At 47.9% G+C, this 24997-nt stretch overlaps 1 protein-coding gene across 2 annotated transcripts in view; it reads right to left on the minus strand.

Annotated features, from left to right (window-relative positions):
* The window catches only part of LOC308330155 (cysteine-rich motor neuron 1 protein), a 68337-nt gene that overhangs the window by 36661 nt on the left and 6679 nt on the right, over positions 1-24997 (minus strand). Inside the window, exons 2-5 of one of the 2 annotated variants that reach the window (XM_080784883.1) lie at positions 24048-24209; positions 23112-23285; positions 10332-10574; positions 2484-2663 (exon numbers count right to left, since the gene is read on the minus strand). In XM_080784883.1, coding sequence (XP_080641009.1) covers positions 2484-2663; positions 10332-10574; positions 23112-23285; positions 24048-24209 — 759 coding nt within the window. The remainder of the gene's footprint in view (positions 1-2483; positions 2664-10331; positions 10575-23111; positions 23286-24047; positions 24210-24997) is intronic. The other variant, XM_080784884.1, reaches the window with a different exon arrangement.

Raw genomic sequence — 24997 nt, forward strand, 5'->3', positions numbered from 1 at the left:
GTACTGTCCATTTTACCACCTGGTTAACATGGGTCTGTACCATGTCATCCAACCCCTTTGCACCGTAATGGCACTTCTGTGCAAAGGGCTCCTGCATTGCAGTAGCAATGGGCTTACATTTAAGCCCTTAAGACCTGAGGCCGATTCTACAAATGTCTTCTAAATCAGTTTACTGAAAAACCTATGTTGCTGTATGAGTGGTGCTCAAAACCTTTTCATGTCAAGGACCCCAAAATGATATGTATTTGGCCACGGACCCCCATCTCAAAATATGTTGTGCCAGGGACCCCCCAGAAGCAGAGATTTGAGTTAAAAATGTTTGCTTTAAAATATATATTCAAAGCTGCGCCAATTTTCACGATTGTTGAATATTCAACCTATATAGCCAAAATCTAAAATGATTGACACAGATGCTTTCCCGGTTTTAACGCGTTAATAACTGTCATGTTTTCTCAAACCCTGCACATCTTAAAACAAAAATGAAGAATAACTTGAGGATGGAGTTGTCGTCTGCTGGCAAAATATTTGAACTGCATAAATAGCATAAGCAAATGGTAAGTTTGGTAGAACAGGTTGTTCTACCAAACAGCAGGGCATCCAAATCCATCGGCCATCTTTATGTTGTTTCTGTGCTCTGTGAGCGAGAAACCAGAAGGTTCCATTCACTTTAGCTAAAGAACACAAATTTAAAAGCATATTCGCTTACATGCCAATGTAAGCGAAGTGTCTATAATGTGATAGCTGGATATGATATGAATATGTTCACCTCGCATTCTGATACAACTACAGCACAAATGTCTTTAGTGGCAAATGCGTTTGTTTTTTACCTGCATGTCAGCCTGGCGGACACGAAGACATGAGAGAAAGGGAGGATGAAATGACGTTATGAACTGAGTTTTGTAACTTTAGAAATGATGTTTTGAGTGGGTTACACCAGTGGTTCCTAAAAAGACCCCCAAATTGACAGTAATGAGCCTGCGGACCCCATTTTGAAAAGATATGCCAGGGACCCCCATAAGAGAAGATTTACGGCTCTAGCAGTGATTCTCAACCTGTTAAATTTCAAGGACCCCCAGTTTGACATGCATTAGTCTACGGACTCCAATTTAATGGCATTTTTATCTCTGGGACTCCAATTTATATTGTAAAATCAAAGTAAATTTTACTCTGAGAGCGTACACTCAAGTTCCATTTGAGTGTACAAGTTAGTTCATAGGTACAGTATACTACTAGTTTTCATTGTTTCACACTCGGTACACTCTCAGTACACAGAGTTACAGACCCATAAGGGTCCATTTGGTTCCTACAGTAACTATCATTTAGCTGGGGACCCCTTGGAACTCCCTCAAGTACCCCTGGGGGTCCCCGGACCCCACTTTGGGAACCACTGGGTTACACAACTTTAGCATGCTCTTTTAATTTGGAAACATTGGCCATTCTGTTTCCCGTATTGAATAGCCTACTTGTCAAACATGATTTTTGTAGCTCTGAATCAGAATGCCGTCTTGTTTCCGCCTCATAAAATTGTCTCTTTGCTAATCACGGTTTGCTGAGCATAACGGGATTGAAATTGGAAACTTTGCAGTAAGGGACTCGATATCGCCAGCGCTGATCTCCCGCTCAGGTCCCAAAACCCCAACGTGGACCACCTGCACTGGCACAAGTATACTGTAGCGTTCAAGTGTCGAGTTTCTCTCATTGACTGAGGTTCCAAATTGTAACATGGCTGACTCCAGAAGGACGTGCCTTGGGAGACGTCACTCTCCATGAAAAGATTCATGCAAACAGTCGTCTTGCATCTTATGTGAGTAGGTGTAGGTTTTAATGGCAGCGTGGAGATAACAGTCCTGCTGTTTTTAATTGCTCGATTTTAATTGTGAAGAAATGTAAAGAAATCACCTGTTGACCCCAATCAACAATTTGGAAATACATGTTTATGCTACAGATACAGTATATGATTCATTGTCGATGTTGGCCTTTACAAATTTGTCTTAAAGAGAGTTTTGATTTACATAAATTACATTTTACGCGAGGCGTTGAGTGCTTGTAGATCAGCTATTACAATATCTATGTGCGGAACCAAGTCAAACTGAATATAATGCCTCAACTCCTACAATTCCAAGTGCTTATCAGGGTGGGGGGCCAGTTCAAATATGATTATTTTGGGGGTCACGTCCTGAAAAGGTTGAGAACCACTGCTGTACAAGACAACACTGAGGCCCCTTTAACACAAACAAATGTGGTTCTAGAAGTTTCCGTTCTAGATTCTTGGAACCTTGGTGCTTTCACGGAACCGTCTGCCTTTTTTTGCTTCCAGTTCCAAACCAAATTGTACGGTTCTGAACCAATTCATTTTCAGTGGAACTGGTTTCAGTCTGAACTGGTTCAACATTAAGCGGAAAAAATAAATAACGGAACCAGTTCAACCCCGGTGGAAAAGGTGCCTGCAGAGAGACAAAAACAGAGAATGAGCGTAACGTTACCGATGCAGACAGGACAGCACTCCCCCTCGGGGATGTAGAAGTTCTCGCAGTCCAGTTCGGCGCACTCTGCCTTGGAGCAGAAGGAGATACCCCCCCGACACTGGCACAGCCAGCAGGGGTCCATGCGGTACACCTCGCCCTCGGAGAACTCCTTCCCGTTGTGGACGCACTTGGGAGAGACTGTGTGGGTGGGAGAGGGAGAGAGCAGTGAGACTGTGTGGGTGGGAGAGGGAGAGAGCAGTGAGACTGGGAGAGACTGTGTGGGTGGGAGAGAGCAGTGAGACTGGGAGAGACTGTGTGGGTGGGAGAGTGAGAGAGCAGTGGGACTGGGAGAGACTGTGTGGGTGGGAGAGGGAGAGAGCAGTGAGACTGGGAGAGACTGTGTGGGTGGGAGAGAGCAGTGAGACTGGGAGAGACTGTGTGGGTGGGAGAGTGAGAGAGCAGTGGGACTGGGAGAGACTGTGTGGGTGGGAGAGGGAGAGAGCAGCGAGACTGGGAGAGACTGTGTCGGTAGCGGTTTCGGATGTTATCAGATGATTTAATCTCCGTCATTAGCCCTTATCAAGACCATGCAATGGAGCAATAAGTAAACATAAAGCAAAGTTGTTGTATAGCGCAGTTTCACTATGTTTTTGCTTCGGGTTTTCCTATAGTCGCCTATTCGCAGTAGCCAGTATGTGGAAATGTCCATAATTATTGCCTCCATTGCATGGTCGGGTGGGAGAGGGACAGGAGAGGGAGAGGGCAGTGAGCCATCACTCGATGCCATCAAGCAAGATGCCAGACGCCACATCGTATCGTTGCAGCAAAGCTCGTAGTGTATCTCCCTTTCGTATGTGGCTGATTCTACAAATGCCTTCTGAATCAGTATAGTTCTCAAACGTCTTTGTGCCAAGGAGTAACACAAAAAAAGAAACACAAAAAATAACAATGACAAATAAGATGCTATTAATATAACATTTAAGGAATGAGAGGAAGATAAAGGGCCCATGAGGAATTCCTTTGGCGGGGTATGTGGTGTTGGTGGGAGGGGGTATATAGCTTAATGTCTGGATTTATATAATGCGCAATAAGGCATTGCCATGTATGGGTATATGGGGTTAAACAACGCTCTCAGTCCTGATGAATGAAAGGCACTGTTCTCTGTCAGGTGTCCATCACATTTGGTAGGGATTAACAGTACCCCCCCCCCCCCCCCCCCCCCGCGCCAATCCTAACCACTAACCACCACATGATATGAGCAACAAAAACACGCCAGAGTTTTCATTAAATAATTATCTGGAGTGCCCAGACCCGTATACGCTATACTAGTATAGTAGTGCATCTGGGAATTCATCAACAGCCCATTCGTTATCTGTTCTTGATATAGACTGAGTGGGTTTATTTTTTATTTGTTATCAGAGTGTGCTACAGTAGTGCTGAGGTAGATGCTGAGCGTTGAGAGGGCTTAACCCTTTAAAACCAGGAGAGCAGTATGTGTCATTTCAGGTTTTAACCACTTTTAACCATTATTTGATACTTTTGGCTATTCAAAAATAGCAGATCTACAAGCTCACTTTGTGCTATGAGCTTGTCGATCTGCAAAAACAAATGAAAGCAAACGTTTTTTTTTTAACTCAAATCTTTGTTTTTCGGGGGGTCTCTGGAACACAACATTTTGAGATGTTGGTCAGCGAAATACGTTCTGGGGATCCTTGACATGAAATCGTTTTGCGAACCACTCATACTGTATAGCGACATACGGTTTTTTCAGACGACTGTTTTAGAAGTAATTTTGTTCAATCGGCCTCATAGGTCTTAATGGCATAATCCCTTTTGGTGTTTTAAAAATGTTATAATTTAGCTATTGAAAAATAGCAGATCTACAAGCTCTTGTAGGTCTGCTATTTTTTTTAAATCGTGAAAATGTGCCTGAAATCTTTGAATATATGTTCTTTTAACTCAAATCTTTGCTACTGAGAGGGTCCCTGGAACTACACATTTTCAGATGGGGGTCAGCGGCCAATGTCATATATATTTGGGGTTCCTTGACATGAATATGTTTGAGAACAACTGACATTTTTTCAGAAAAGACATTTTTTAAATTTCGATGTCAGGCCTAAATGGCTTAAGCCTCGTGGGGGGAATGGAATCCATCAGACAATGGAAGCCAGCTCCCTGAGGTGGAATTTCACAGGGATCTGTCAAGCCTTGAAGAGGCGGCGGGGTCTTAGCAAGCACAGAGCAAAAGAAAAACAGCGGTGGGTCTGCGGCCGCGGCCGGGACAGGATCCGTGCCCGCTGGGCGGGCGGCGTGGCGAAGGGGATCACCCGCCGCACGGCAGGATTCTTTGCTCTTTTTCAGTGGTGGAAAAAAAGTAGTGAAATGCTTTACTTGAGTGAAAGTATATCAATACTGCAACATAGAAAAGTGAAAAGGGAAAAGTCTGGGATTCAAAATGTATTTGAGTAAAAGTATTGGTATCAAGTATCAAAAGTAAAAAGTACTCTTTATGCAGAATGGCTCTTTTGAGCTTGTAAAATGGCTGAAATGTATTTGTGGCTGAACTGGTTAATGCACGTTTTGTAATAATAATCAAAAGCTACAAAGTCACTAGTAACTTAAGTTTTCAAATAAATGTAATGGAGTAAAAGTACAATATTTGGACCCGAGGTGTAGTGGAGTAGAAGTAGTACAAGTATTGGAAATTGGAAATACTCAAGTAAACTACAAATACCTCCCTGTCAATCATGTACTACGAACCGAAGCTGAGCTTACAGTGGCCGCTGCCTTGGGGGGGGAAACTGGAGGCTTGCTTGCGTGTCGGTTGGTCGGTCCAAAAGTTCTAGACAGCAGACAGGCCCAGTAAAGACAGAGAAAAGTACCGGAAAACCCTGGGCTTTCTGTCTGCAAAATGCAAGACGCTCCTGAACAATGGCTTCTATATGGATTGTTGCAGAACAATAACAGGCCCGTAGTGGTGGCTTTAACAGGCAGTAGACCCTCTGATCACTGGTGTGTGTGTGTGTGTGTGTGTGTGTGTGTGTGTGTGTGTGTGTGTGTGTGTGTGTGTGTGTGTGTGTGTGTGTGTGTGTGTGTGTGTGTGTGTGTGTGTGTGTGTGTGTGTGTGTGTGTGTGTGTGTGTGTGTGTGTGTGTGTGTGTGTGTGTGTGTGTGTGTACACATATCTTTGTGTACTGTAGACATGTGTGCAATGTGTCTCTGCGAGCGTGAGAAATAACAGAGAGACTGGCAGAGAGCAGAGGACGACTGACGGAGAGAATAAAACCTTTGTTCTTTTTCCAGAGGAGTTCTGTGATTTCAGTGACCTGAGAATTCATCTGAACTTTGAGTTACTTGTTTGATTACAGCGCGCCATCGACACTCACAGAGAGAGTAGTATACTGCGAGGATACTTAGTTTTGAGGATTTTGTACTTGAGTATTGTTCAATGTATCGCGAAACACAATGTGAGCTTGTAGATTTGTTTGCTTGTGGACATTTGAAAACTTCTGCATAATGAGTACTTTTGTACTTTTACGAGTATTTCTACATCGTATCCTTTTAATCGGACAGCCGGTCTGATATGAGCTGGGAGATGGAGCTGGGTGGAAACCTTGCATGTCCAAAAGTGTTACTTTTCAGTAAATGGACAAAAGAACCTGTGTGTTCCAATCTCCACTGTAGTTACATTTTTAAAAACATGAATGTAAAAATGTCCCACACGGTTGTGTGGGCCGTTCATAATCATATGAACACTTTGGACACCCATAATCGCTGGCCAATCGGAGGGGAGAATAAAGAGTTATTGCACGATTTTAACGTTTTTTTTTCAAGGCAACCACACTAGTTACATTAAATGACATAAAAAGTTGAAACGCAGAGATACAAGGTTTCTACCCGACGGAAGTGTAATGAGGTGGGCTTTCTGAAGGGTCCGCGAGCTCGTCCCCGCAGAGAAGCGGCTAGACAGCTTTCCTTTAAAGAAAGGCAGCACAGCACACACGCTGGCAGATGTTAGGACTACTATGGTCTCTATAGCGGAGAGCATCTGTACGCCATACCTCCTCGCTGCTCGCACCGCTGACCCCCGCGCCTTCCTGCAACTACCGCCGCACTGTAACACAAAGCATGTGGTGCCAACCGAGTTGAAAGTAAAGCGGGGAGGGCAGATTTAACTTCTTTTTTTTCCTCTTCTCCTTCTCTTATTCGCTCTCACTTTCTTCCTGTTCCATTCTCTTTCTCTGTTCCCCTCTGTGTCGCTGCCATCCAGCCAGCCTAGCGTGCGGCGGCATAGCCAAGCAGAGAAAATGCAATAAGCAGTTTAGGCCAGTTTTAGGCTGAAATCAAAAGGGCACGGCAGCCTTTTTCTAACGCTCGCGCAAGAAACAATAGGAAGTCACGTGACGGGACGCTCACATGTGATTTCCTGCGGTGTTTGCCGATGGTAATCCCTAAAACAAACTTTGCGGCAACAGCCTCTGAATTCCGTGCATGCTTTGGTGATGCTCGCTCCTTCTCCAAAGCGGGGCGAGACTTGGGCTGTGAATCTGGTTGGGGTCGTAAAAAAGCCCTGACCTTAAGAAGGGTTCAGTCTTGCTTCAGTCTCATTGGTGCAGCTTGTGGTCAACTGGGCCGGCAATGAGAACCGCAGCAGTAAACGAGGGTTCCACGTTGGAAAGCTTTCTTGTAGGAGAGAAGAGGTGGGATTTAGCATATTCAACACGTCACTGTTAAATGGGGGTCCGTAGGCTAATCCATGTCAAACTGGGGGTCCTTTAAAGTAAATGGTTTGAGAATCACTACTAGAGCAGTAGAAATCTTCTCTTATGGGGGTCCCTGGCATATCTTTTTAAAGGGGAGTCCGCAGGCTATTTAGTGTCAATTTGGGGGTCCTTGACATGAAAAAGTTTGGGAACCACTGCTATCTGATTCTGAGCTCATTTCCTCAGTGAGATGGGTGACGACGGCGAGCCTGAACGCTGTCCACACAGACTATTTGCCCAACTGTGGCACTGATAAACCGTAGACGGCAGTAACCATCTGTAATATCAGATGACGATGTGAGATCGGCCCGGGGAGCGGGGCCGCGGCCAACGCTCTGCCACCCAGCAGACCCAGGCATGCACCTAGCGCTCCGCTCTGCTGTTGTTGGAAAACAGCACTCTCGTGGAAACGCCACGGCGGACACCAAAACACACACAGGGCAGGCCTGTTGTCATTGTACACAGTGAGCACACTCCAAGAGGATCTGTGGAATGGAATCGATGGATTCCGTCGCACCACATTCAGAGGAGTGGTGTCTTGATAGTGGAATTCACTTATTATTTTGTCAACCACATGCTTTCCGATTCTGGGGGCAAGCATTCCGTTACTTACGGCAAAGAGATTTCAAGTTGTGGGGTAGAGGGTCCTAGTCCAGACCTCCTGGGGTACAGTCAACAAAGTATGTAGGGTTTAACCTGAAGTGGTTGAGTTGTATTATAAGACTTATTTTTGACAGTTCATATGCTTTTATTTGAGATTGGCGCAGAGGGGGACAAATCCAAGTGCCAGGACAGAAGAGAGACGTGCGAGACCGATCCACAAGGAGCACCAAACTCTCTGAGCAACCAGGCACGCCAGAATTCACTAACTCAACACATGTGGCGGCCTTTGGGAGATACTGGGGGTTTGGTGTGTGGGGGGGGGGGGGTTCTACAGGGGTTGATGCCACGTCTTCACCCCGCTGTCCCCGTCCGCGTGGGGGCCTTCTTCTGATGCGGGGCGGGGAGGGGGCGCAGTCATGCAGGCATGATGGATGGTAGGAGCAGCAACAAAAGGCATCAAGCCCCGGAGCCCAAAGAGCAGCAGACACTTGTTATCAAAACACTGATCCTCTGGCCCCTACGGCTGCCATTCAGCCTCCGTCGGCCTGCCTGACTCCATTACCCTCCCCACCGGCAGACATGGAGCACATAAAAAGCATTCCCATCGATGAACTGTTGAACCTGGTCCCTGTGGACGTGTGACCAGACGGGGAACCCTTTGACACTGCACTTCTGTTTGAGCAAATTCACAGCCTAAGCACTTTTCTGGTCACTGGGCTCGTTAAGTCCCATTAATTCCGGGACACGGCGTTCATTTATGGACATGGAGGGCCCAGAATGGGAATTTGTTCTGTTGGTCAAACAGCGAATATTTTAGCTGGGAGCGCAGAGTAAACAGGCCACAACGCCGCAGGCCCTCCCCCCCCCCATGCCTCCTGCATGGCCCCCGGGTGTAGGGCGTAGGCAGTGGGCGTGGGTTTTTCCTCTCCTCCCGAGCTAGTAGGCCTGTTGTCCATCCAACAGCTGCTCTCACCTCCTCCCCCTCTCCCTATGATGCAGTGGTTTTCAACTTTTTTCATGTCAAGGCCCATTATTTATTCTCCTTTTTTTCCTATAATTTTATCCCGTGATTTTGTAACTCTTTGTTTTCTCCATCCAGTGTCAATTATCTAATGTAAACTTGTGCTCTACACTCCCTCCGCCAACCTGGTGAGAGCAGCGGACTGACCATGCTTCCTTCAGTGCATTCTTTTCACCTGACAGGGGGGAGTTTCACTGGTTGGACATAGCGCGTGGAAGGAACACGTTAGAGGTAGGCAGTTTAGAGACCAAGATTACTACATGTTTTTTCTGACCCTAGGAGACACGGGGAGAATATGCAAACTCCACACAGAAATACCCTTTTGCCAACCACTGGGCACTGATGACGCGGAATATATTCAACATTTGAGCCACGGACCATAAGTTGATGATATTTAGCCTCTCAGACCCCAAATATTATCGTTGGATACGATTTTGTCCACAATTCCATGCTGTATTGATGTGGTACCATAGGAGAGAGAACATGCAAATTCTTGTAAATTAAGTAATGCAGATGTTTAACAAAAATGTAACTCTTGGTAGTGTAAAAGGGTCAATTTGGTTACCAACTCTCCATGGGGACCACCTGGAACCCCGTCAAGGACCACTGACGGTCCACAGACCACTGGTTGAAAACCACTGCTATAATGCCCCTCCCTCCTTCTCCCTCCTCTGTCCTCACGAGGTGAGAACACGCACTCAACACGGCCGACCAAACAATCTGTATTATGTGACCCATTACGGCTAATATCCCCTCGGGCAATCTAATTTGCCGACACGCCCCTCAGGAAGAAGCAGAAAGTCTTTGAACTGTGCTCCTGAACAGTGGAAGGCTCAGACAGATCAACAGCCCGACGGTAATCAGGTCTCCTCTGCCTTTTCATCTTCAGATGTTTTGGTCACAGCGAGGAAATCGCTCGCCCTGATGAAAGTAATGGCCCGCTGGAAGCTGATGAATACCGCACGCGCGCAGCGCTTCCGTCCCTCGGCGGGGAGTGTGTATATCGTCTGTGTGCATGCATTGTATGTACTAGACCTGTGCCCGTTGGCCACCGGCCTACTTGGGAACGATGCGGGAAGTCGGGAACCTAGTATGCAATACCTGTTGTCTTAGCACCCGTTTAAACCGTCCGTCTGTGTCTTGCCTGCATGGCAATCAAGCAGAGGCTGGGGATTATACAGGTGCAGGGACTTAAGCTCATTAAAGGTCCACTGGCAAAGCCTGACCAGAGCCTTTTGTGGCGGTTCTGGACAACCGTGTATCTGACAAACACCAGGCCAGCTACTGCACTCCATGTGGTGGTGTGGAACACATGTGTCAAATTTCAACGGTTCTCGAGTTACGTGGATTACAGGCGTACACACGTACGTACAGTACATGCACACACACACACACACACACAGACAGACAGACAGACACACACACACACGTGGTGCATTTATTGTAAGATATAGCGTGCTGGGCAGCACAGCGCAGATACCTTTCTGGCACTCGAAGACGTCGCAGCAGTCCCCCGGCTGGCCGCTGGCTGGGACGAGGGGGACGGCGCGCTGTCCGCTGGGGCACTGGGGCTGGTGGCAGCCGCGCGGGTCACAGGTGCACTGGGGGGGCAGCGAGGGGCAGCAGCCGGCGGGGGGCGTGTAACTCTTGGTCAGGACGGAGCCCTCGGGGCAGGAGGGCACTACCAGAGCAGGGCACGTCACCCCGGCACACCTCAGCTCCTCTGAAAACACACAACCATAGGATCAGACTTCTGCATCCATATGCAAACCAAACAGGACAGCGACAGTATAGGGCCGACCTTAAACACAACACGCACACACTCGACGTCACATGCAATAACAAGCCTCTGTGAGGCACACTGTAACACCACCTTCAAGCAACGTCAGGTCTCCAACAGTACCAACACTGTTCCGTGAGCGACCAGGGGAAAGAGGGTTTACTCTCTCTCTGTGTGTGTGTGTGTGTGTGTGTGTGTGTGTGTGTGTGTGTGTGTGTGTGTGTGTGTGTGTGTGTGTGTGTGTGTGTGTGTGTGTGTGTGTGTGTAAGGTCCCCCTCCGTCGTAGTGTTAGCTGAGCTTTGGAACAGTGCTACTCATGTTGCAAACATAAGAGCTGAGTTCACACACAGTCATCCACACTGTCTGTCCACAGCCTTTAGACCCCCCCTCCCCTCCCCAGCCCCCTTAGGCCTGTGACAGCTTTACAGCATCGTGTCAAGAGACACGCCAACGCGCTCTCCCTGCGCATCCGGTCCAGAGGCCTCTGATCCCACCCGGCCGCCATCCAATCCGAGCGGCTCACACTTTTTTCTATTCTCTGTGGCGCCGTTAGTGGTCAACAGGCGAGAATAAGCGCAACCCGAACCGCAGCACTGCAGTAAACAAAGGTTCCACGTGGAGACCTTCCCCCTTAGGAGATTATAGAGAGGTGGGATTTATCGTGATCACTACTAGTACGTCAGTGTGTTAACCACTTAGCCCAACACTTCATCGTGCATACTTTGTTGTTGTGCGATGAATGTGTCATGCAGCCAAAATAGGCAATTTACAAGCCCCACAATCCACCATCACCATTCACCATTATCCGTTTCGTTTTTCATCTTTCAAACAAGTATGACCAAAACAGGGACGCCAGGTTGAACTTGAAAGTGGGGAATACAGGCCAACCTTCAAACAAGGCTTTCCTCTCTCCCCTTCACTTCAACACACCAGGAAGTGTTTGTCTATTTGTTTGCCAGAGCCCGGATAATAGCTGCGATACCCCTCGTTAGAGGGGAAACAGGGAATTGCTGGGGATCAGGGGTTGTGTGTGCGTGCATGCGCGCGTGAAAGAGCAGGGGGTAGGGGTATATTTTGGAGCCTGTTCAGGAAAAGTGAAGCAGACTCTGTACCTACATTGTGCAAGAAGAACAGTAGCTACCTTTCTGAGCTAGGATTACCCAAAGCTGAGAGCCGTGTTTATTTTGGTTCCGTGTGTCACTGTAATGTATACAGCGCTTGGGCAGAGGGAAGCGGGATCGTGGAGAGAGCAGACTTGCGTCCTGTCCCATAATTGTCTCGCGTCTGAGTCGTTTTGCAGATCCCCTGCTGAAAGCACGGGCTGATACACAAACACGCAGTCGGGTCGGCTTTGAAAGATGAGAGGAAGGCTAGGAGTAAAAGGGGTAGAATTAACCCGTCGCATGCATGATGATGGATGAGGCCGCGGCAGAATCTGGTAATTGCACCGCTAGTTTGGGTCGTCGCCGGGCCACTTACAAGAGGAAGTGCCGCAAAAGCTCATAAATAACTAATTGCCTCATTATGAGCAAAAAAATAAAAAATGAAAACGCACGATGAGCTTTATGATGATTTACTTGAGGGGAATGCTTGGGAATCTTTGCGTGCATTTGGTTTTTGGGGAGAGGGGAAATAAATGGGCCGGGCCGTGTTGTTGCGTAACACACAGCGCTTGGGGTTTCGGTGGCTCGTCCAGAAGCTGAGTTTTGTTGATGGTCTTCCCAGACTGGCGCTCGGCTCTCCTCCTCCTGCGCAACACGACTCTCTCAGAGGATGTGTGCCTCATCCCTGACATTAGAAGACCTGTAAAATGATCCCTCTGGATTTCACCACTATATGGGGGGGGAGGGAGGGGGGGGACTGATTTACTGGCGTTTAGTCCTTGGGCAAAGGTGTGGTCTGCGATGATCTTTAGGAAACGCTTTGACTCCAGGTGACTTTTTAAATCGTGATGTTATCCTCTCCCATTCCACAGGTGGAAATGATGATATAGTCTAGACTAGAGTCTCATCCACTGTACATATAATGGCCACTGAAATGGCCTGAGTTTCCATTCCATGCTGTGACTCTGCAAGCTCTGTCTGTCTGTCTGACTGTCTGTCTAATCAAGCTCTACGGTATGACGGGTGTCTGTCTGACTGTCTGTCTAATCTCGCAAACCGCTGCCCCCCAGTTGTGCCAAACTTAGTACTGTATGCCCACTTTCATGTTTTACATATTTACAATATTTTTGAGCGGTGCTATCCGTGACTTTGTGTGTATGGGTGTCTGTTAGTCGGTAGTGTGTATGGGTGTCTGTTAGTCGGTAGCAGCACAGTTGCTGTGGTTACCGTCCGTCATGTGGGTAAAAGGCACCACTCAATTCGCATGGGTGTGATTTTTGATTGTATAATGGACGTCAATGGGTTTGTGATCTTACTGAGACCTTGCCCAATAAATAAATCCCTGGTGTCACATTTGGTTCCATTTGTACAGAGATCTGTAAAGGTCCATTTGATTCCTAACTATGGGGACCCCCTGGAAACCTCAAGGAGTCCCGGAACTCCGCTGTTATGCGAGTTGTGTTACTAGGGTTAAAAAAAATACGTTTCCTCACAAGTAGGCAACCCATCAACTCTCCATGAGCTATTATCATGTTGGTCCAGCCCAATGACTCCGCTCAAGTGTCCTTTTGATGTCTACCTGACCCCAAAGAGACGGGGGAGATTGGAGCGGCGTGACCTTTGAGCAGCACTCCTGCTTTTAAAAGGGGTAAAATGTCTGGCAGATGCAATTGTGGATGAAGGAAATGGTGGATTTCTCCTACCCTAGATAAATAGAGCGAGAGTGTGAGGTATCTGTACTGTACTGTTTGCTCAGGCGACCTGGAACACTAAGAGCCGCCACAAAGCTTTCATTGATAAACTTTGTTGCTGAATAGTGTCATAGAAAATGGGGAAGGGGGGGTACCCTGAATTAAGGCACCATGCAAGCCTTTTAACGGTTTTTTGGCCTAAATCCTATGCGGGAGTAAGATAAACTTCAGTTGGAAGGGGCTGATTGGAGAATGTTTTTACTTGCAATAAAGTCGGACCCACAGGGACCCGACGCCGCTGCTCAGTTGAAAACGGTTTTGCATATGAAAACCTTAGGCTGTTGTGAACCGTAGAAAATGGCCTGGGACAATCTTGCACAATGTTTCGGCACTGAATAACACTTGTGTTTTTGTATGTACCCGGGAGAAGGCTGATTAGTCTCCTTGATTATTCACGTATGATAATAGCGCCGGGGTTGGAGTGCAACTGCGAAAAGCAGCTGGCAGACACGCCATTGTCATTCAAATGAATGGAGCCGTATAGCCGTCCGTGGACTCGCTCCAGTCCTTGGAGGTCCAATTAATATAATTTTCAAGCACGGACACCCATCTACACAACGGTCAGACAAACGGGGGGGGGAAAAGTCAGCCCGCGTGGACGGATTCCATCCCGTTGCCGTTTGTGTTTCGATCTCCGAGCCATAAATGTCTGTAATTAGTGAGTCAGCGGGCCCACAGGAGCAATCACACACTATCACAATGGTGGCCATTCTCCAGCGCACACAAACACACAAACACACACAAAGACCTGATTTGACATGCTTGATAAATTCTCACTCACCAGATTAGCTCGACACGTTCTCTTGCCGAGATGGCGTGAAATCTAACACCTAGCAACCCCTGACCTCATTGTACAACTTACACAACTACTACACACATACACATTGTACAACTTACATCTACTACACAGTACACACATACACATTGTACAACTTAGATCTACTACACACGTACACATTGTACAACTTACATCTACTACACACATACACATTGTACAACTTAGATCTACTACACACGTACACATTGTACAACTTACAACTACTACACACATACACATTGTACAACTTACAACTACTACACACATACACATTGTACAACTTACATCTACTACACACATACACATTGTACAACTTACAACTACTACACACATACACATTGTACAACATACAACTACTACACACATACACATTGTACAACTTACAACTACTACACACATACACATTGTACAACATACAACTACTACACACATACACATTGTACAACATACAACTACTACACACATACACATTGTACAACATACAACTACTACACACATACACATTGTACAACTTACATCTACTACACACATACACATTGTACAACTACTACACACATACACATTGTACAACATACAACTACTACACACATACACATTGTACAACATACAACTACTACACACATACACATTGTACAACATACAACTACTACACACATACACATTGTACAACATACAACTACTACACACATACACATTGTACAACTTACATCTACTACACACATACACATTGTACAACATACAACTACTACACACATACACATTGTACAACATACAACTACTACACACATACACATTGTACAACATACAACTACTACACACATACACATTGTACAACTACTACACACATACACATTGACTACATTAGGGATCCGGAACTGGAGGGACCGGATCCAACATTGAGGAACCGGCATCGGTTCCATCATATTTGCAACCGTTCCACAACTTTTTATTTCAAGGACCACCATAACTCTGTGTTAAATTAAGAGGGAATCGTCGAGGAACCGGAATCGTTACAATCTTAACGGATCCCAACCCTAGCCCACACACACACACACACACACACACACACACACACACACACACACCTGAAGGCCGCCCTACTGTAATAGGTGGGATGCGGAAATTGCTTCATTACCACAGAATGGGCTCTTGTGTAAACAATGCATATTTCTGGCAACTCGGCAGCTCATTGAGGGAAAGAAAAACACCGTCTTTGTAAATGTGTCTTTTCTTCCCTCCGAGGCAGCGGGGCACAAGGAAGGCAGTCTTTCTGCCCAACCAGAGCGGCTCGGCCAGGCAGAGGAGGCTGTGTTGACAGCCATGAGTTTACTCATGGAAAAAAAAACGTACAATGTGAGTTCTGTTCACCGAATGACTTTGGAAACCAGTCAGCGGAGAACAAAGCTGTCTCAGTCCAGCTGCCCTCTGCGGGTTTTCTGGTCCGTCCTCAGGTTGTATAAAGTTGCTCCGCAAAGGGGACACATCAGGGCCTGTCTCTCTCTCACGTAAAGCTGTGGGGGCCTGGCCCTCTGCCCACCAGCAGTTACAGCTGAGAACGTCCGCATTATTCCCCTATGTGTACCCGGCCCGCGCATGCATGCGAGTGTGACTGTATATACTGTAGAGTGTGCGAGATGGAGGGAGAGAGAGAGCTATAGAGCTGATCTCGGAGAGCGCCGAGGCCAGAAGGCGCAGACGGGGGGGGGGGGGGTCACAGGGGAGAAGCACACTCGGTAGGAACTTCACACTGTGGTTAAAACGACCAGGCAGCCAGGCAGCAGCCAGCCAGCAGCCAGCCAGCGTCCGTCCGTCCGCCCCCCGTCCCCACCCCCTGCAAACGCCTCGCTCTCTCTCGCACCGTGGCTAAATATTTGCAGACGAGAAAACGTGATCTCTGTGTCCCAGGCAGCGCTCGCTGCTGCCGCCGTTGCAGCAGCTGTGAGAATGCGGGGTGAGCGAGTTACTTGAGCACGCGTGCCTGTATGTATGCATTCACGTGAACATACGTCCATGTGTCTGCAGTACAGTACAGTACTGTATGTGTGCATTTATTGCGCGAGTGCATGTGTGTACACGAGTGCATGCAGGCACAGCATCACATGTGTGCTGTCCCTGGAAACACACCCATTTCCTCTACTGTCAGATGTCCAATGAGATTGGGCCAGTGGAAAGTGAGGGCTGATCTTGCAGATGAGGTTTAAAGGCCTCTCCAACAACAGTATTCTGACACCGCTCCCATTGTCTGTAGGGTCTGTAGATCTGGCACAGAACACATGGGAATACTGGTCTGCAAAATAAAAAAATACGTGTGGAGTTGCCATCAACTGAGGGACAGCCAGTGGACAGAAGAGATAGGTATATCTGTCTGAACAGGGTCATTAAGTTGTTTGTTGTTGTCTCTGTGTGCGCAGTGAGTTGTCTCTATGTGCACAATGTTGACTTTTGTTTTGTTGTATGTACGCTTTGGCAATGTAGAACATATTTATCATGCCAATAACGCCTTTTGAAATTGAGAGAGAGAGAGAGAGAGAGAGAGAGAGAGAGACGCACTGCGAAAATAGCTGCTCTTCAGATGAACTCAGATCATGTCATACTTGAGAACCATCACTCAAACCTTCCTGCTGGTTAAGGTACGAAAAACAAGTCTCCAGGAGACCTGGGCTGCAGGCAGCTGCTTAAGAGATTATGGGATAGGCGATGGAGTTATGTAAGCATGCTGGCACACGGCAAAGGTTTCCTTTCAGGCAAAAGAAAAGGGGACAAGAAAAAGATGATGATAGGAACAGTGGGCCTGGCGACAAGTAACAGTGGCTTGCTTAGGTTACGGCTGCGGGCGTGATCAGGGTTGGTCAGGGGCCGTGTTTAGAGGCTGGGAGTGATCAGGGTTGGTCAGGGGCCGTGTTTAGAGGCTGGGAGTGATCAGGGTTGGTCAGGGGCCGCGTTTAGAGGCTGGGAGTGATCAGGGTTGGTCAGGGGCCGCGTTTAGAGGCTGGGAGTGATCAGGGTTGGTCAGGGGCCGCGTTTAGAGGCTGGGAGTGATCAGGGTTGGTCAGGGGCCGCGTTTAGAGGCTGAGAGTGATCAGGGTTGGTCAGGGGCCGCGTTTAGAGGCTGGTCTGCGGTGATCAGGGTTGGTCAGGTTCAGAGACTGGGAGTGTGTTTGAGGCTGCTTTCAACTTGGTCTGCTAGAGTCTAAGGCACAGGTTTATCGAATGGGGCTATGCAGGATGAACTCACCTTGCAGGGCCTGAGGCTTCGTTATGGAGTGGACATGTATGTCTTGGCCTCTCCTTGCATGCCGCTCGGCTGGCTGGCCGGTCGGCTGCCTGCCTGCCTGGCTAGCCAGCTGGCGGACTGGCTGGCTGGCTGGCTGGCTGGCTGGCTGGCTGGCTGACTGGCTGGCTGGCAGGCTGGCTGGCTGGCTGGCTGGCTTGCCGGCCTGGTGGTTAGTGGCTGACCGAGAGCTGTTAGTGAGCTGACAGGGATCCCAACATGCCTCACGGGGAATCTCTTTGTCCAAACTGCCACACAAGCTCTGTTTTGTTTCCTCTTTGAAATCGCTGCCGCCTCACCAAACACACACACACACACTGGGAAAAGGGCAGACTTGCCAGGGCGCAACGGGGCCACAGCTTCCGCAGGCGACGTGCAAACACCCAGCACTGAGACATCTCGCACCCCATGCCAGCCAGTGGTGGTCTGGCTCCCCCCCAGTAATAGCCCTGCCACAAAGAAGCTGCAGCCAAGCAGAACCAACAGTCTATTCACAGGGGCCGAGGGGGTTGTGGGGGAGGGTGGGGCAGTTTGGGGGGGGGTGACAGATGCAGCCAGGCAAGACCGGAGGTGGCACAGGTGGGCCAACTGCTCTGTGGCAGGCCCACTGTTCTGCATCATGGCGGGCACGGTTCCCGTGTCTGACCAAACCCTCGTGAACTTCCTCATCCTTGTAATGGGCTTCTTTAAACGTTCTCCACTTCAGTACTTCTAGTACTTCAGTATTAACCTCTTGAGGAGCTTGGCTGAGCTTTAAACCTGCAACGCTTTGGACAGTTAACCAGACGGGGGCATACTAATGCTGTGGCTCCATTTTGGATTTCAGGTGAAATCAGTCACAGGTGATGGCGCATTCTACAACTTATGACGCCAAGGGTTCAGAACAATCCGATCCGACCCATGTTCTTCCATTATAATAAAATAGAATTAATATATTTAAAAGAATATATATACTATGTGAAATAAAATGCACGAAGGTGCTTCCTAATTGGCCTACTGGCAGTGGACATAAGAAACTTGCCATCGGTCCAGCGGTTTGCAAGATTATCCCTGGACAAGCAAACACACACCCTCTTATAAATGACTCGCCATAAAAAAGCACAGTAATGGCCTGAAAAGGAGCTCGAGACATTCTGTTCACGGCTGACATAGCTTTTTCAGAAAACTGTCAGGATGTAGAAGACATTTTTAGAATCTGATCTCAGGTCAAAATGGGAGACTGAGACTATTTTGAGGCATGGCACGAGAGACATGAATCAACTTCATGGGCAACTCCCCCAAAAGCAGAGGAAATATGTAAATCATCAGCAGTGAGAAGCTACCAAATGCTTCCCCAACTCAGCCCAAGAAGCTGCCTTTTCAAAATGTCTGGCAATACTCCAATACGTATCTTATAACGGCCTTATGAAACATCATCCTATGTAATACAAGATGACCATATTACTGTCATATCATAGCTCCTTCTGACATGGCGTTTAAAGCCTGGTGATCACAGCCTCGGAAGCAAAGCATACAGAAGGTCATTTGCAGGTGATCAAAGACCAGTGGCGCTGTCGGGGCGTAAAGTGCGTGGAGATTATGTGTGTGTGTGTGTGTGTGTGTGTGTGTGTGTGTGTGTGTGTGTGTGTGTGTGTGTGGGGGGGGGGGGCGTACGTCATGACTCACATTGTTGTGTATTAGCCCGTTTGACCCCTTGATCGAGTTGAGACGTATGCATGCCAATACACCACGACTATTGCGCAGCAACATTGAAACGATGCTAGACCATAGCATGCACCAGTGCCGGTCAGGAGGGAAAAAAATAGACAAATAGTGCGGGGACATTAAGACCCAAATGACACCCCCTCCAGTGCCTATGTCAAACACCTCCACCAGATAAACCGCTGATGAGGCTCAAGCTGACAACAAAATCAAATCAACAGAACAAAGCCAAAACAGAGAGGGGGGGGGGAGGAGCTGAGTGTACCAGTACGTGAGTCAGAGAGAGAGAGAGAGAGTGTGGTGTTTTGACAGAAAGAGTCCCAAGCCAAACAAACCACTACCATGTGTGTGTTTACAAGCCCGGAGTGCATACAGGGGATGCCATGTTCAAATCAATGGCTAGAGGAGGGTTGTCGGAGTGGTGCTACAAGCTCTGCCTTAATTTCTTGCCGCGTGTGAAGAGGCAGCATGCATGATCAGTGTCTCTCACGCTGAGGGGGAGTCAGGGGTTGCAGTATACGTAGGCACGCCGCATGTACGCACGTACGCACACGCTCTAGGCCATCCATCACACGCCGAAGGAGCATTCTTCTGACGCAGCAAGTGGTTTAATAACCACTTGTTTCCATGGGACAGGGATGGGCGGATGCTCGTTTTGCTCACCGCCACTGCAGCGTCCAAAATGACCCCGCCACTAAGCTAATAAGATCCTAACCACACAGTCCCCGCAGTCTGGTCATAGAGGAAGGACCGACTGATAATAGACAATGGGAGATTTCTGCCCAGACTTCTAGATAAACAAGATAATTATCACGCGCGTGCACGCACGCACGCACGCAGGCACATGCGCAAGCAGATGCAGACAAGACACATGGGCTCATGTGTTGGCACACAAATGCACATGTATACACATCGGGGTTCAAGCAGAGATCTGTGCTTTGGCTTTTGATACCCCCCCCCCACCACCACCACCCCCGCCATATGCGTTATCCCTGCTTCAGGTCAGACTGAATTCAATACGTGCACAACCCGTGCACTTCCTTTTGGGAAACGCAGGCTCGGATATGTTTGATATTTATGTTTGATAATAATAATTCAACAATTGAATTAAAACTTTGTTAACCCCAAACTGCACCAATGATTCGCCATGCAACTCCTTGCAACCAAAGGGTACAGGCTTTAGTTTAGACATACTTTGGTCCGACTGTCATTAGACCGACAACCTACCTCAAACCCTATAACCTAACCCTAACCGCAAGCACGGGAGCAGTGCATGTTCGACCACGTGTCGGACCGTTGTTTCCGCATGTCGGTCCCTTGGTGTGTCTAATCCGCATGTGCATCTCGCAACGAAACGGTTGTGAGTAGTTTCATGAAACTATTATCCCCAATGGCAGTTGTATTGAGTTGCATTGAGGTGCAGTACTTTGGGCCTAAGCATGCACGTGTGCATGAGTGTGTTGTGCGTGTGTGTGCGTGTGTGTGTGTGTGTGTGTGTGTGTGTGTGTGTGTGTGTGTGAAGACACACACACACGACACACTCATGCACCCACACTGTGCGTTAGTGGCCTCTTCCTTAATGAGAGGCCATCAGAGAGGGCGGGGGTGTGAGAACGCATAAGCTGCAGAAAAATGTTGTTTACGGTTTTCAGCACTGTGCGTTTATATGTCATCCTCCTCTGGACTCCGGCTTGGGAACGGTGGGAGTTACGGAACATACCAGATTCACAGTATATGTATCATGACTGACGGTCTTCAGCCAAACACTATAATGTACCAGGAACATGCTTCCTAGGGGGATTTTCCCCGAGCAAACAGCTGAGTGCAAACATCCCGACTCGGAGCCAAGAACTAACTGTAAATGCTCTGTAACTCTATGTTGTTGTGCTTTGCAGAGCTCATAATCTCAGACATTTCTTTTCCATGGCGTTTTGCCAGCCACAGTCAGCTACTGCACTGTCTATCCAAAGCACCGCACTTCGACTGAAATGTCGCCAAATCACGTAGAGGGAGAACCTTTTTTTTTTTGGGTCACATGGCCTGGAATGGGCTCGTGTCGAGCTGAACAAATTTCCTCCAGAACTTCAGCAACATGCCATGAGTGAGTCCAGATTAGTTTTTCTGGCATGGGGAGGCTTGTTGAGTAATAAAGCAGATGAAACTTACCAAACGTGCTCACACACACGCGCACAGCCGCACACACTTAATACACACACTATTACTATACTTTTGAGGTTGACAGCAATGTTTACACAAACGGACTCAAAAGCAAGCTCACGTCTCGCTGCACTGCATTGCGAGCTTGTCGATTGCCAATTCTTGTTGTGCGTTACCGAAACTAAGAACAAATCTGGCCTAAATCTAACTCTTCACCATAACCGCAACCTAAACCTAACCTCTAAATGCCTAATCCTACGAATCTATCCTCATTTTAAGCCTAATTACTCTCTTTTAACCAACCATTTTATCTTGTGAGGAAGACCAGGAAAATTGGCCTCATATAGAATGTGTATTTCTCAAATTCTACTATACTTGTGGGGACATTTGCCCCCACACAGGTTTAGTAACACAAGTATGCGGCTGCGCACTCTGTACACACACAGAGACACATGGACACAACGTTTACAGAGAGTTTACTTAATGGCACTCTCCTCAAATATGATCTCATTCTGTAAATGTCAGTCTGGGAGCAACCTCCACTTCAGGACATGTCCATCTCTCAAACACCTCGCACTCAACAGAGTGGAACAAATTCCCCCAAAACAACAACAATACCAACATTCTTCCCTTTAGAAGTGTCAATCAATGAGACGGCTAAGGGAGATGGGGTAAACACACATTCTTGTATTCCACTTTCTCTGAAGCCCCCGCATTTAAAAGGACGCCTCGAGCCGAAACACTGCGGTGCCAGACCGCCTCGCAAGTTGTCTTATCTTCTCTAGTGTCACTCGTGGGTTTTGCTCACTGCTAACCTCTTGGCAGAGGGCGAGCATTCGTCTGTCTGACAGGCTATACAGTTAGCATTCGTCTGTCTGACAGGCTATACAGTTACGAATTAGACACGCAGCACTTTGTGTTTTTAGGACCCCCAGCTCTTCATGTCTCCATCCACAGTACAAGCAAATCTGTCTCTTTTAATGGACACGCTCTCCCTTCTGTTGCTCTATCCGTCTCTTCACACTTTCTCACTTTCAGTCTCCCTCTCTCTCTCTCTCTCTCTCTCTCTCTGTGTACACCGTTCTCTCTTCCGGAATCATCAATCTTACTCTTTCCCTCTTTTTCCCACTCATTCTTTCCATCAGCTTCGCCTCACTGTCTCTGTCTTTCTCTCTCCCATTCACTCCAACCCTGCTCTGGATGCTGGCAACTTGGCATAGGAAGTGCAGTGGACCACACTACAGTACGTGCCAGGCCCCTATGGCCCTGTGACTTTTCACAGGTAGTGCCGACTCTCAGCATGACTCCAGCTGCAAATGACTCATCGGAGTGTAAATATTCAGGCACGACGGTGCATAAGCTCAAGTATGCACTGTCTGGGTAAATCAGATTAATATCATGCTGTGTTCTACTCAAGGTGATTTGTATAGGGCGCAAAAGCCTATGAGCCACAGCAGTTAGAAGTAGTATACTTTATGTCAATGTTTATATTCCACATGGAACCCAAATGGAAAGATAAAATGCTGTTATGTAAATGCCATACAGCGAGGGTGAATCTATTTCAGATTCTGATATCAATCTGCCGTATCTCAAAACGTAGCTAAATGGCTTTGCCAAGCATTTGGCGGTTGCCACAGTCAGTTGTATAGTTGCGAGGAGGGGGTCATTTGAAGGTTATACCTGCGGCCTCCTGGCACTGGCTGCGGTTGATGTAGGAGAAGTGATGGTGACAGCTCTGGGACTCGCACACGCAGCCCTCAGCTGTTAGGTTACATCCAGAGAACATGCACGCCGGGTTGGACGGCCCCACAAACTTCTCCCTGTGCCTCTCCCGGTGCTCGTGTCTCCGACCCTCTGGAAGTCAAATGCAGGCACACACACACACACACACACACACACACACACACACGCGCGCGCGCACACACGCACACACACGCACACACGCCACAGTGATCGGTGAGTCACAGACAATGGCACCACAGAAGAGTGAGTGTGGCGGCACTAGACAAACCCTGAACATGTGTCATCATCACTATGATTTGTACTTCGCATTAGTCACCTAAAGAGCCACATCTGCTGTGGATTAACTACTATCAATGGATGGCATTCTTCCCCTTCTGTCTAACTGGAAGTCTGTGCCTGGTGTTGTGTGTGTGTGTGTGTGTGTGTGTGTGTGTGTGTGTGTGCGTAGTAGTACCCTTCAAACACTCCCAACGTCCGTTGGCCATCTAAACAACGTTGGCCAGGACATCGATATGACGTCTATCGGTGGGGGCTGACGTGTAATTTCTGTTGATGTCAGTAATTTGACAGACTTCGTTTCAAATGATAAATTGCCATCTCTGGAGTTTTTAAGAGATTACACAATTTCAAAACATCGTTTCACACAATAACGGTATTGTATCATCTGTATATATTGCATCACGGGGAGGCGGGGATGGGTCCGAAATTGAATTTAATTGATGATAATGTACATCGGCCTCTCAGTCGCAACGGCGGTTTACATATTGTTTGATCGGTACATTGTTGCGCGCATTTGTGCGTGCGTGTGTGCACGTGTGTGTCTGTGTGTGTGTGTCTGTGTGTGTGTGTGTGTGTACTTGGGGGAGCACCCACCTGGTTTACTGGCCTTCAGGCAGGTCTCTTGGTCTGGATAGGTGAAGGAGCCCAGGCAGGAATGCCGCGCGTCACACACACACTGACCCCCGGCTCTGTCGCAACCTGTCATCAAGGGACAGCGTTCGTCCTCCAAGCCCGCTTCCGGAAAGTCAGGGAGCGCTGTTGGAGGTTCAGAAGGAACTGATTAACATGACATGGTGGCCAGAAAGACGGTCCACTCTCCCTATGTTTCGTTATAAGAGAACTATAACTAGTTATTTGAGAATAAGAGAGGACCAGGCCAGGAGCAGCAAAACGAGGAACTGTTTGAACCACTGTAAGACTATTTTATACTTCAGTGGCGCCATTTGAAAACGGGTCAATCTAAAAGCTCACAATGTGTCACATTGCAAAGTGTTGTGTGAGCTTGTTGTGTGAGCTTGTAGATAATTTTCAAAAGATTTAGAAAAATCTCGACAATATTATGGACACAACATCTTTTCGGATGGGCATCTGTGGCCAAATTACGTATCAATTCGCGGCGCCCTTGACATGAGAACAGTTTGAGAACAACAACCACTGCTTTAGGGAGCGCTGTGTGCTAAAGGGAGACCACATAACGCTTGGCTTCTGTTGCAACACATCCCACACGGAGGGATCATCATTACTGAAATGACCTAGAGCAGAGCTGCTGGCCTGCCTCCGTGTCGTGCAGTGCTGCCTCGGCCAGTTGAGTCCATTTGTTTGCTTTTGTCCCACAGTGTGGGGGCCCTCCCAGGGTGTCCATCTGCTCCAGTGCAGAGCTCCTCTCCTCTGCTCAAGGTCAATTGCGCCATACCTCACTTACACCAATGCATTACAACCCTCGTTCTGGCCTGTTGAGCTTTTAAACATGAGAGCTTACGGTGGGAGAGAGTGGGTAAGGGGGAACCCCCCTCCTCACCCTCCCCCTCCACCCGCCCATACCA

This window comes from Protomyctophum bolini (genome assembly GCF_963924005.1).
Source record: "Protomyctophum bolini genome assembly, chromosome: 15".
Taxonomy (NCBI): Eukaryota; Metazoa; Chordata; class Actinopteri; order Myctophiformes; family Myctophidae; genus Protomyctophum; species Protomyctophum bolini.